Genomic DNA, 14,531 nt, shown 5'->3' with positions numbered 1-14,531 from the left:
TTTTTATCAGTTCAATATAAAGAAATGCAATACAAATTATTTAATGCTTAATTCAGGCTTTCAGCAGAGATTTTGGACCCCCCCCCCCAACCTTAAACATCAGGATTTTTTTTTTCCCTTTTTTGGTGAATGTTGTAAGTACTTCCACATAATGTCTTTTCAAGCATGAAAGGGGGATGTTTGATAATTGATATAATTGATTCAAAAGGTGCGTAATCTTCTGCATGTTGGATTTTAGCAATTATCTGTGTTTAGTTGATAAACACAGCAGTTTCACTCTGGAAATGTTTTTTTTTAAACATAGATATGCCTCAGTCGATAATCTTTTTAACTAAAATGGCTATTTGATTGCCTTGTTTCACTCTCCGGCATTGAAAACACAGTGACAGCTGCTTCCTTAGCTCCAAACCACAGCAGGGAGCAAACAACATCCCTCCACAACCAAATAGACTCTGCAGGCTGGGGTCCAGTTCTAAGGCTTCCCTCCCTCCCTTAGCAGCTGTCCATTTCCCTCCAGTGGGTTTTACTCTCTATTACAGCCCAATAAAGTGGAAATGGCTCCATCATGGGACTGTGAAAATGACATATCTGTAGTTAGAGAGACTTTGTTTTGTATTTTCAGCCCTGTTGGCAATAAAGAGGAAAACATGATCAGACACGCATAGAGGGCAAATATTTCTGAGTTGGAACAGCTCTAAGGTGCATGGGGGTAGAGATGTAGTATAATAAGTGTTTTCTTGTGCTATTTGTAGTTAAAATATTTGTAACATGTAGAGCAGGCATCTTTAATTCCAGTCCTAAAGGCATAGTGTCTTGCTTCTTTTAGAGCGTTCTGTTTCAACACACCAGAGTCAAAACCTTAATCTGCCGGTTAAGGTGATGCAGATTTCTCTTTAAAGCAACACTGTAACATTTAAGGTCAGATTAGACTTGTGCAACCACACACATCAAATGTCACTTCCGTCTGGCTGTGAATCAGTTTTGCTGGTATGCTTCTGCATGCTCGGTCTGGAATTTCTAGGGAGACTCGAGAACTCGCGAGAACTTTGGCGGACATGAGAACTTTGTTTTGACAGAAACCTTGGAATCTTTATATAATTTGTCTGTGGCATCGTACAAGTGGATGTACTTCCGAACCTCCTCAATTAATCTTCCGTCATAGTTGTCCATTGTAGTTGGTCCTCGGTTTTAAAAATGGTGCGCCCCGCCACTGAATCGAGAAGGACGACCCCAAAGACAGCCGGAAAGGCATACCAGGGACCAATCACAACAGTTTTTTGTCCGCGCACTTCCGCTTAAGGTGTGCGCGGGTTTGCGACCATCAGATACGTAGTCAGGATTTTTTTGAGGTGAGCGACGATGGTTGCAGAACCTCTGGGCGTGGTGGCACACAGAGACAGAATTGACAGTTGCAGAGGCTATGCGTCAGAAGCATAAATTGGCCTTTAGCCACTCGGGTTGCTAGACTTCCCCCTGAATCCTCATTATTAGAGGCAACCTGTTTCAAAGAGAACTGTAAGTAGATGGTCACAGGACGTTGAAGAAGCCCTGCAAGGTTGCTTTGAGGCTATTGACTACAATGCACTTTGTCGTCCACATAGAGAAAACATTACTGCAATGACTGAGTCTGTAACAGACTATATAAATGTCTGTTTGGCTAAAACAATTCCCACAATGACAGTGAGATCCTTCCCCAATGATAAATCCTGGATACAAAAAACAAAGCACCTTCAGGGCGGTAGATGTGGAATTATTAAGTGGGATGCAGAAGCAACTTAAGGACAAGATGATAGAAGACATGTTGGTATAAAGGGGCAAGCCCAAAGCAAGGTTTTGCAGAACAATACCCGAGATGTGTGGTCAGGGGTTGAGAAGACAACAGGCTTCAAGCAGAGAGAGGATCAGACAGAAGAAGTCTGGACTGAGATAATAATCCAAATTATTCAATAGGTTCAGTCCAGGAACAAGCTAAGCATCAGTTTCTTTTGCCTATATGAGAGACGGATTCTGGGTCAAAGGAAGACGTCCTGTCTGCCCAAAAATTGAAGCTTTTTAAAAAATCTATAGTAGTTTTGGACTCACTTTCAAGTATATCACCATAGGGTGATTTGCATATGCTTCTTGGAGCATCTCTGGGCATCTTTGGACTGCAAAGTTGAGCTTACTATTTTTCCTTCATGTTATACTTTTCTAATGAATGAAGATTATTGGCCCTTTTATTTGGAATTACTTGCATATTGCTGAGTTACTACAATCAGAACTAAGTGGAATTCCTTTTTTCAACTTCTACAGTTGTGTGATATGCTGTTGGAAAATGATCTGAAATTCTCACACATACAAATAGCTTCGGGTTTTGTTTGATTTGTTTGCAGAAGAAGGCTAGGGGGAAATGCATCTTAGTCAGTCTAGCAACCTCCTCCTACTCTTTATGAATTCTACTCTATTTTTAAGATAGGACATATAATCCCTTCTGTATTCCTGGTCTCAATTCTTTCTGCCAGAATATGCCGCCATGGAAACCGTTTCTTTTTGGTTCAAACCATATCTTTTGACTCGTTTCAAAATTTCAAAGTTCTGTGGAGTCAAAGTTAAGCAAATTCCTACAGAAATGTCTTGGAAAATAATTCAGTAAATAATAATTCAGCCAGTATGTAAACTGAATAAAGTAAATGCAAAAATCTTTCTTTTTTCTGGGTCCAAACTGCTCCTTCAAATTGCAGATGGTTGCAGCATCTCTCAGCACACTTATATGGAGAAGTTTGATTGATTATAGTCATGAAGGAAGTGTTAGGCCCAGGGGGCATGAAATCCAACCCCTAACAAGCAGACTGTGTTCTGTTTTCAAAGAAGTAACTTTCTGTCCACACACCATCAGCTCCTATATGTAACATGCTTGCAGTTTGGAACGAAGAAGAAAAAATGCTGGGCAGTGTCACAAGTATGAAACCAGGAGGGTAAAAATTAGGCTGAGATCAAATTTAGGTGTTCAACTGTCCCTGCGACTTCAGCAGAGATTTTATAGATAGGGGGGGTAATGGTGACTAATGCAAGTATTTCAAAAAAAAAAAAAAAAAAAAAACACAGAAGAAAATGCTGCTGAGTTGTTTTTTTTTTTTTTTAGATGAGATTAGTTGAAAGAAAACAAGTAATCTAAGTTTTTAAACAAAATGAAATGAGGTGTAGCCGAGACTCCTCCAGTCTGTAAACAGTCCCTTGCCACATTTATTGCAGTCATAAACTTTTGTGAAAACACTTAAACTAAATAACTTTTATTGCAGTAGCAATGCCTCACTGACATATTCAGAAAACAAACAACGCTCAGTTAGTGTGTGGATTTATTTAGTCAATGTAAATTTAACTGAAATGTAACTGTATTGGTCTTTTCTTTTTAGTTTATTTTTATCTAAATTCTTATATCAGTAATCCAAAACTCTGTTTCTTTTTGGACATAAATCTGGGAGACAGGTCCATTTCTTTTACTTTTTTGGACGGGAAAATGGTGCTTTTGTTCTGTCCTGTCAATATTTAGTAGAACTACATTGGGTGTAAAAAGGCCATATTGATCAGTGAGAAAACAAGTTTAATTATGATTATAGGAGCACTGATCTTTGAAACTAACTTGATTTTGGGCAATCAGCAATCATGCGATACTTAGATGTGGAAATCTTACCTGTCAATCCATCTACATTCACAAAGCTCTGAAAATCTGACATTTTCAACTGGACATATAACTGTGAGGACTTTGGGAGCCAAGCGCCGATCACAAAAATCAATATCCACTGATCTTTGATCAGAGCATCAAATCCAGACAATCTTAAACTGCAGTCTCATGTCATTGTATAATTGGGTATCAAATTTACAGGACAGTAGAAAGTATCATGAATTTACCTCTGTTTTAGTGAAGGAGGCAGTGGAGACATTTTTTTTAAATCAAAATGAAAGATGGGGAAAATAATGTTGAAAAAGGATGACACCATAAAGCGTTGTCTGTGGGTAGATTTTTAAAAAGCCATTTACTTTAGCCCTAGACGGGCTGTTTCATGATCCTACCTCCAGCATAGGAATCACTAGCAGTAGTCTTCTCTCCCTGGTCCGCCTTACTGTTTGGTTGCAGGCTCCTCTGATCTCCTGCTGTCCTGTTTCCACCTCCAGCAGTTGGCCCTTAGAGGTTATCCTTGGCTTGATACGGCCTCCTGCTGCTCATTCTCTCTGGCTGGTTTCTCAAAAGAACTGCTGTCCGACTCCCGGTCAGTAGTAGCCTCTCTCCCACCCTTAGTGCTCTGTTTCCTATGTGGACTTCTTGGATCCTCTGTAGTTGGCCTAGCTAGCCTCGGTCAGCAGTAGCCTCTAGGCGCCGGCTATACTGCTCTCACTGATTCCTCGCTGCTGCTGTTTGAGCTCAGAATGCTGTCTCCTCTTCCCTCTGTATGGGTGATTCGTCCCTGTTTTGGGCACTCTGATCATAGCAAACATGGACCAAGCTCAGGAGAAAGATGTGTGTCCCCTCAGAAAAAAGTAATTAACAATACAATGGCCGCTCCTTAAAAGCAGTGGTCTTCATAATGACCTGACAGTTGCCAGTCGTGGCCAATCGCAGGACAATCTGCGGATTCACGAGCACAGCTGATTGACTGATGCAAGTCTACTTTTAACGACTTTTTTCTTTTTTAGAACACTACATGTATGCAGTTAAAACACGTTTGGGTTGTTTCTGAGGTATAGTTCACTGATTTTCTGCAAAATACTTCTGAAAAGTTAAAGGCGTGTCCTGAAGAAAAGCATCTTCACACGCCTCACTATGAACTTTCTAGTGTGGGTTGGAAACAGGAATTGCTGTCCATGTTTCACTGCTGGTGTGTTTTGTTTTTGTTGTAAATCCTCCAGCTAGCTAGTTGCCCAGACCATCTGTCATCTCTACACCCCCCCTATGCAAGAAGGGTGTTGTGGAACTGTGACTATGACTAGGCTGGAAGTAGTGGTGGATAGTATTCAATCCCCAACAGTGTCTTTGCTCCTCTTTTAGTGCACAAACAGAGCTGTTTAAAAAGCATCTAAAATCATTTTTATTTAAATTTTTTTCATGTACCAGCGGTATAAATAAATGTTCCCAGCTTTGTGTATCATTGGTATATGAAGCAGTTTGGTGCTGATCTCCTGCCCGTTAGCACTTTTTCTCAGTCAGCTCAACATGTTTACCCATCGTTTTGGGGCGGTATCAACAGCTTATGACAGCAGGCGTCTTGTTCTAGTGCCTGAAATAAACCATTACAGCTGAATCTGCACCTCGCTCACCAGCCTATCAGCACAGAGTTATGACCATCTTGAGTTTTGTGAGTGCATCACTGAAAAGGACTCATTGTTGACCTTATAACTGGTCATTTGTTTCTGCCAGACTGTGCAGCATTTTTTTCTACACGATCAGCTCTCTCAAAAGCATTTGGCAGGTACCGACTCATTAGGAATTTTAGGCCTTTGATGCCATTTTAATGTGCAAGTTGAGTTATCACCTCATGCCGCTACATTCTGGCTTTCTTGGGGATCTCAGCTTTAGGAGAACAATACAGAGGGACAGCAGCAAGCTAATCCACATGCATACTTTAGTAGCATTTTAAGTGGATGGCCTCTGGTGAAATTGATTGTGCCAATGGATTGAAAAACAAAAGATTTCCAATTTTCTACTACAGGACTAAATAAATGATTTCTCCATATATTCCTTTTAGTTCTCTACATCTTCCTCCCCCCCAAAAAAAATTCATCCATCAACACGTTTTTGCCTTGCGTGTTTCTGTTGCTATCACCCCTGCAGCTTTTTATGATGATGAAAATACCTACCTGCTGTGTGCTGCACACACTGGAAGCATCCTAGATTTTTCTTGCTGTCGTTTTTTTTGTTTTTAATCCACCGCTGCTGTTTTACCTGTTCTACACTTACTTCCAGAGGGCAAAAAAAAAAAAAAAAAAGCAAACAGCAGGACAGTTAGGAGGAGAGAACAAGCATGCAAGGGATACCGGGGAGGATCGATGAGAATAACAGATTGGGGGGGGGACGTTGGTGCTTAGTCAGCAGCACAGCCTCCAGGGGAAGAGTTACCTTCAGCTCTATCACTGAATTGAACTGGGAGCTGTGAAACGACGCCCTGTGTGAACGAGATCAAGAAACCAAGGTTCCTTTGTTTCTGTTCTTCGCTCTGATAGTAATACTGCCTTTTTATTCAGAGGGTGACTTTTGAAGTCAAAATGCAACGCTCAAACTCCCAGCTAGAGGTGCACAGTGCTCGATGGATGAATCGCTATTAAACAGCTGGATGTTTGTTTTTGTTCTCTAAGGGTATGATGATCAGCTATGATACTGAACCATTGTGGCTGCACAATATTCACATTATTACTGTAAACATGTTTTCTCTTTGGATTGTAATAAATAATAGCTGTTAGAAAGACCCATTTAGTTAACATCACCAGATACATGCCTGGACTGAATTAGAGTGATATATTTTTGGTGTTGTTTGTTGGTTATGCAGGAAAAACACATTTCAGAAGTAAGTTAATTACATGTTCTGGTAACATTTCTATTAGGTCTAGGTTTGCAATGAGCATGATTCAGAAAGCTATTAAATTTGTTTAGTTATATGCTTTTTTTAACAAATGTCATCTAAAAATTAACAAGCAGTTTTTTCAGTATCTTTACATGTTTTTCTTTTATTTTGTTTTATAATTTTATTTTCTTTAATGGGCAGCTGTAGCTGTTGCAGTGATGGACCCGAGTATGCAGTCAGATGAATAATATATTATTTGCAGGCAACACTACGTTGATCAATAGGGAAATGCATCAACTTAATGTCTGCAATATTTCAAAACTACACTGCACGGTTTTATTTATTTATTTTTAATAAACCAGATATGTCTCCAACTGTTTAGGATAGCCTGTTTTCCTTCAAACTTGTGATAAACGATGGCTTTTAGTTTATATTCTGTCTCCCATGCACTCTTTCTTTCTTCCTCTCATATTTTTATCCATTATTCACACATTTCAGTTAGCTTTCCTCTGTCTTCCCCCTGCAGCCTTTTATCATGAGTAAAATGCTTACCTGCAGTGTCGAGAACAGTTTTTGAATGTCTTGTGCTTATTTTATATGATTGGACTCTGATTCTGATATTCTTTCTTTATGGTTGAAATAAAAGCCTTCATTTCCCCTTAGGATAAGAAAACGCTTAGAAAAGGGTGCTGTCTCACTTTAAGTAAAGAAATCATTTTACACTGCAAAGGTTTTGGGCATATAGAATACAGTACTCGTTTGTCAGGTCAACTTGTTTTATTATTAGATATGTAATCTACAGCGGTGTTTAGAAAGTAGATGTAAAGGAATGTGATTCACCTTGTTTGGTTGGTGTTGTACTGATGAGAGACGGACTAATCAGAGGTTTGTAATCAATCAGTTCTTTTTTTAAAGCTTTTTCAAACTAATCGATTTCGATAGCTGTTATAGCGCCATAATAAAGGAGGATGTAACCGTCCTACAGCAAGTCTTTAAAAAGCAGTGCTGGTGATGTGTGCATGTGAGAATGCATTTACTGCAAAACAGGTTTTATTTTTTAAATAGTAGGACTGAAACTGAAACCGATGATTTTACTTATTGATTAATCTGTTTATTTTTTCGAATAATAATGGGATCGCAAAAGTTTTTTGTTTTTCTTACAGAATTTAAATAAAACTAACTATTCCACTTTAGGAGTTCTGATGGAGTATATTGATGTTTTTTTTATCTTCATTGTAGTTTCTTTTTTTTTTTTTTATACAGTTTTTGTATATGCTGCTCAGCTAAAGGCTAAAAGGCATGTTTTATTGTCTCTTTACTCCAGTTGCGATTAAGCGATCATTAAACTAGCTGACTGTTTCTTCAATAATAGATTAATCTTTATTAACATTTCAGTTAATGAATCTGTCAATGGTTTCTTCCCTAGAAAAATTTAAACACAAACACAACTCTTTGCTTCAAATTTATGTCTTTATCACAATTAACAGATTCTATTTGGTGGTGTAAATAGCACTGCATTGATTTTATATAATATTAAGATCTCACCTGCTGCCAAACGTCAGAGATATTGCACAAAAGTTTTTTTTTTCCATTAGAAGTGTTAAGAGCCAAAGGTTTTAATGGCAGTGAAGTTTTAAAACACTCCCTATTAAAAACTCAGATTTTTATCCTATTTTACATGAAAAATGTATAACTGTTTTGTCCCGATGAAAAGAAGCTAGATAGTAAAACTAACGAACGAGGAGGAAATAAAACTGATGCACAAGAACATAGAACTGCGACTGTTTAGCCTTTTAAAGGATCCAATATCTCTCTTCTTTGGCAAATTGTCCCTGACTCTATGGTCTCGCCACGGTGACCAAAATGCTGAGTAAATTTATATTTTAAACACCTTTTACACTCAAAGATGGAGTCTCTAAAGTGATCGGTTTTTATTTCTCATTGTAATATATTTACATAATTTGTTCCATACGATTGCTTATGCATGCCGCCATCTCCACACTGGTGCTGTAACGGAAATGGCAAATATAATTAGCACTTCTCTCCTAAGTGTTGTACAAGAAGATTTAATGAAGTTTACGTTAGATGACCCTTGGGTTTTCTGCTTGCAGACCCAACCAAAAACAAAAAAAGAAACCCCAACTGTAATACAAGGAATCTATCTGCACATATCTGCGGCTCGAGTAACGTTAATAAGCTCCACTCAGTCGTGGTGCACTTTGGTTTGTCACCAGGCAAATAAACAAGCTCATCATCTCCTCCATGCACCTCAGACTATAGAAAAAGAAAATATTCCAAAGCTTTTGATCATTCCTCCATGACATGCTGCATTTGTTGAGGACATTTTTTTTTTTTACTTTCAATGTGATGCAACCTTGTTGTATCTTACTTACAGCACTGATTCTTCATTATAAGGGAAGGAAGCTGGAATGGACAAGAGGAATAAGATGATCATCTGGAGTTCACTCCTTTAGCACACACAGTAGTAGCTCTGCAATGGACATTAAAGAGTAGTAGTGCAGATCTCTGGTGACCTCAGGTGGTTAACGACACTTACTGGGTTTGTCATCAGGCTTAAGTTTTTAAGGAAATTTAATCTAGTCTTTCACTCTCTACCGGAGTCCTCTAGTAGATGTACTTGACATCACTGCAGTTTTATTTGCTTTATAATTAGGAAACTTAATTCCTGCAAGCCATTGAAGCATAGGCTCGTGTATTTAAGTATACAGTGGCAAATTAAACCACTCATTTATAATTTGGTGCAAGACCATAAGCCAAATATGATAGAAGTCTTTTTTTTTTTCCTAATGTTGTATTTGTCTGTTTTTATTACAGGTGAGAAGTATATTTCAGAGGACCTATGGGGAGGTGGTATTGCTGTGCCCTCCAGGAGAAAAGGAGAGGAGGAATTTCTTCTCAGATTTGCTGCTGGTTCAAGCAGCCAAACCACCACCTCGGCCCAGGAATGCAGGTTACTTGATCTATTTATTAACATGTTCTCATGCTGGGCGAGGCAGCCCTGACTGATCCTTGCTGTTGGTTCTAGAGGGCACTGTTGGTTTTCTCCTAGCTCCCACCTCTGTATTAACCTTTTTTTATTGCAGTCTTTATTATAGATTATCCGTAGAAGGATAGTAAATGTGGTTTGATTATTTTTCTTAGGAATTTTTCCTGGTTTTTGCTACATTTTTGAGATGCACTGAACTAATTTGTCATGATATTTGCCAGCTAGTGGCTACACGCCTGTCTCTTGCCTACATCAAAACCATGTTTTTCCACTTTTCAATAAAATCCACACCTCCCTCTCTGACCTTCTGCCATTATCCCACTGCTCCTCACATCCCTGTTCCAGTTCTCTCACAGAGAAATGTCCAACCAGGCTTTCAAATGGAAATGGTGCCCGGTGCTCGTCTGCCAGTTCCACACTGAGGCGAAGCAGGGGTACCGGGTTTACCTGCTCTGCGCTCTGCAGGGGCTCCTGCCTTACTTAGACAGCTGTCTGACCTCTACTGGAGAGGCAAGCAGAACAAAGCATGGAGTGGAATTGCTATGAGAGGACCCAGTTGCGATTAGCCATAATTAGAATCAGGATTGCTGCTACTGAGTGAAATGCCCTCAGGGGCAGTAGACTCGTCTTAACGATGCCAGCAGATGCCTTGGGCAAGCATTTGTATCTTGGGAGAGGAGAAAGGGATATCTGCTTAAAATTCTCTATCACTGTGCCACTGGCCAGGGAATATTCTTCAGTGAATTTCAAAAGCGGTTTTTGTAGAATGCATCTGCACCATTTTTTTCTTGTTCCTCTGAAAATCCCAACCCCCCCTTCGGGTTAGATTTATCGGTTTTTGCTGTTATGTAGAAAAATTGGTTTAGAATCAGGTTTACATCAGAAAGTTTACTATTAATTGTAAGCTATCTGTCTATCTGTCCATCCATCTGTCCATCTTTCTACATTCTCTTCTGGCTTGTTTCCTTATATCATAACCACAAGTAAATAATAATATATTTTACACACATGGAAATTTAAAAAACAATTACTTAGTTACATTTTTTTGACTGAGATGACTGAGAGTCTTCACCAGCATACATCCTCATGAAAGTTGAAGGAGAAATATTTTGTTTTCTCATTGAGCTGCTTCAGTATTATACAATTCTCCATCAGAGTGAAAAAGATAGAAGAAAAGAGACTGTTAACGACATTTGAAGATTTGGTGTTTTTGACATGAAGCTTCTTTAACATCACTTTCCTTTTTTTCCAGAGAGATGTGAAGAGGTGCTGGAAGTGGCAGAGACGCCAGCCCCTCGGGTCCTGTCAGAGGAGGAAAAGCGCCGCCTAGCCGAACAGGAAGATAATACATTAAGGGAGCTCAGGCTCTTTCTCAGGGACGTGACCAAGCGCCTGGCCACAGACAAACGATTTAGCATTTTTAGCAAGCCGGTTGACATTGAGGAGGTAACGTAGGATGGATTCTCTTAGAAGGTCAGACTTGCAATGCTGCTTTCATGTCTTTGGTTAAAATGACCTTTGTATTTACTTTTTAGGTGTCAGACTACCTAGAGGTGATTAGGCAGCCGATGGACCTGTCCACAATCATGACAAAGATTGACACTCATCAATATTTGACAGCCAAGGATTTCCTGGTGGACATTGATCTCATTTGCAGCAACGCTTTAGAATACAACCCCGACAAAGACCCTGGAGGTAAGGAGACAATCTGAGTGCACGCTCTCCCTTTTCTAGGAAACTGTTTGTCGTTGTAAACTCTGCCACTATTAGTGGCTTTTATTTAGTGCTGAAGGCAGGACATGGGCAGAGGGAGAGGGGAGGGAAACAAGGGTCCACAGGTCAGGAATCGGTCCCACTTCGGATTACATTGACAACTAAAAGCCTCATTAAATGATGGGCCCTCTGTGCCGCTGCATCACCAGCCGCTCCTCCAGCCTCTCTACTGCACCACTACCAAAACTGGCAAAGTATTGTAAAAGAGGTACTGCGAATAACACAATTCAGATTAAGTCAATAGATCCATGCATTTAATCATAAACCTTTTTTTTCGTATTGTCGGATTAATTTGTCTTTCACGTCCCTAAACATTTTTTACAATTAGATGCATTATGAACAAATAACATCTTAAGTATATTTATAATCTAGTGCAGCCAACTGCCTTTAGAGCTTGACTATGCAGTAAATAGAGCCGACCTCAGTGGATATATCAATGTGTTCTATGGTGGCCTCTGAGGATTTGTAGAGGACATTAGTGAACAAATGGCATCATGGAGACTGAGGACCACAGCTGCAGTGTAACATTAGGAAGCAATATTTCGATCTCAAGAGGAGCACAGTGTAGTGAACAAGAGTAAAGAGAAGGAGAATTGGTTACTACAGATTTCCCCTGACATTAATATCAAATTTCATTGACTAACTGAAGAAGGGGATTATCAGAGATGGTGTCAGCAAGTATTTGTTGAATCTAGAGGAGCTGAAGAGACCAGCAGCTCAGGTGGGAGAATCTGCACTCCACAAAACTTTCCTTTTATGTAGGACTTTACAATCAGTTATGTAGCAGGCAACAGCACTCTCTTGAAAGTTGATTTCTTTTTTTATTTGGATGAGAAGACATTTAAGGACCTCCATACAAAATGCACAATGTGATGGGCCAAAAAGCAAACAAAAATACCTTTAAAAAAAAAAAAAAAAAAATGTCGCTGTCCATACAGTAAAACATGGTGGTGGCAGTATGTTGCCTGGTTTCAGCCAGTAAAGGGCTCTTGGAAGCTATGGTTATAATGTGATGAAATCAGATGTCAGTCAGCTTTGTAGGGATGGAAACTAGGGGTGTAAATCACATCCATCATGGAGATTCGATTCAGTATCGATTTCCTGACCCAACGATTCGATTATTTTCGATACTCAAGAATACACCACGATTCGATTCGATTAATCGGTTAAATTTTTTTAAAATTATGATTATTTTTTTTACACTAAACAAAGTTTCAAGTTTTAAATAAATCAATGAAAGCTGTAATATTGTTATGCATTTTTTTAAGAAACAACACCAAATAACAGAAGTAGAAAAGATGCATCAAAAAATACTGCACAGAATCATTGCAATGAGTTCAATTCAATACCTCGGCTCCAGAGTGTGGACGTCCCTGCCCCCTTGAGAGACGCTCCGCTGCACCTCTACCAAATTGTAGCTGACTGCAAACAGTGCCGCAGACAGGAGGCCGGCTTGTTTTGTTTTTATGACTGAAATTGCGGAAAACAACTCGTGAAGTTTGACCCGCTAGAAGAGTGCGGTGCGCGAGAACGCTGGGACCCTTTTTCCACCTGGATCTCCACTCTTTTTGGCCCTCATGTCCCTCCGTCGTCGGACAAACCCACAGTGTGTAGCTCAGACCACGCTTCAATACTGAGCATAATTTAAAAATGTCTGTGTCAAGCTTACTGCAACACACTGCTGTAAGAGTATAACCAGGAAGCGAGGTAGGAGGGCAAAATAGGTTTAGCTCCACCGCAGCACGGGAGGGAGAATTATGGCCAGGAGCAAATGGATAAAAATAGACCGGAGGAAAAAAACAAATATGAATCGATTATCTTGGGGACATGTCGATGCACCGGATCGTCGGCTTTTGGATCGATGCATTGATACAAAACGATTATTATTTACACCCCTAATGAAAACTGTAACCCGGTATCAGAACGTTCTAGGGCCAATCAGATGGTTCTCATGGCCTGATAAGCTTCAGCCTTCTGGTCCTGGTAATGGTATCTTATTAGTAGCAGAAAAAACATTCTTATAATTTTGACGAATATAAATTTATTTGTATCTATTTTAAATTAACCTATATTTGAACTAATGTTGAAATATTCCTTTTTTCTTTACAAAAAGAAAAGAGCACCTCTTACCACTAAACGCAGTGCTGTAAAATTNCCAGCAGCTCAGGTGGGAGAATCTGCACCCCACAAAACTTTCTTTTTATGTAGGAGTGGATTTTACAATCAGTTATGTAGCAGGCAACAGCACTCACTTGAAAGTTGATTTCTTTTTTTATTTGGATGAGAAGACGTCTAGGAACCGCCATACAAAAATGCACGGTGTGGTGGGCCAGAAACAGAACAAAAATACCTTAAAAAAAAAAAAAAGAAATGTCGCTGTCCATACTAGGGTTGTCAAAAGTATCGATACTCAAAAAAGTATTGATACTGAAACGTTGTATCCAGATACAATACTTGTTTTTTAAAAGTATCGATACAGTGCTACCACCAGTGGCACCTAAGCAGTCATTCATCTAAAGTGCAGAATAGAGGTCAATGCACTTTCAGAACAGTGTGTGATTAAATAATTCTGTGCACTTTTCAGTTTCAGACTTTTTTTTGTAAAAAAACGGTTGGCTAGTGTCATTGTTATGTGTGCAAAGCATAGCCAAGGAAGGAAAACTTAATTTTAATTTTATATGTTTTTTATCAAACTTGCTTAATATTGTGCACAGCAAACAACCTCAAAATATTGTTCCTATTGTTTATTGTATTTATTTATTGTATTTTATTTAATAATGAAAATATTTCAGTAGACTTTTGGAGTCTTTGTTTTTATCCATGTGGTATCGAAAATGTCGAAATATCGAGTATCGATATTTTCCTTAGTATCGTTATCGAGTTGAAAAGTCTAGTATCGTGACAACCCTAGTCCATACAGTAAAACATGGCGGTGGCAGTATTTTGCCTGGCTTAAGCCAGTAAAGGGCTCTTTAAATCTTTGGCTATAATGTGATGAAATCAGATGTCAGTCAGCTTTGTAGGGATGGAAACTGTAACCTGGTATCAAAACGTCGTTAGGGCCAATCAGAAAACAAAATTCTTATAATTTTGATGAATATTTATTTATTTGTATCTATTTTTAATTAACCTATATTTGAACTAATGTTGAAATATTCCTTTTTTCTTTACAAAAAGAAAAGAGCACCTCTTACCACTAAACGCAGTGCTGTAAAATT

The 14,531-nt window shown here is 39.0% G+C and overlaps 1 protein-coding gene across 1 annotated transcript in view; it reads left to right on the top strand.

Annotated features, from left to right (window-relative positions):
• The window catches only part of atad2b (ATPase family, AAA domain containing 2B), a 97,450-nt gene that overhangs the window by 21,447 nt on the left and 61,472 nt on the right, over positions 1-14,531 (top strand). Inside the window, exons 20-22 of the mRNA XM_015394660.1 lie at positions 9,369-9,504; positions 10,793-10,986; positions 11,076-11,235. Coding sequence (XP_015250146.1) covers positions 9,369-9,504; positions 10,793-10,986; positions 11,076-11,235 — 490 coding nt within the window. The remainder of the gene's footprint in view (positions 1-9,368; positions 9,505-10,792; positions 10,987-11,075; positions 11,236-14,531) is intronic.

Source organism: Cyprinodon variegatus, unplaced genomic scaffold, assembly GCF_000732505.1.
Source record: "Cyprinodon variegatus isolate N-32 unplaced genomic scaffold, C_variegatus-1.0 Scaffold25, whole genome shotgun sequence".
Lineage (NCBI taxonomy): Eukaryota > Metazoa > Chordata > Actinopteri > Cyprinodontiformes > Cyprinodontidae > Cyprinodon > Cyprinodon variegatus.
Note: the sequence above shows the minus strand (reverse complement) of the source record. Positions and strands in the feature narration are given on the sequence as shown.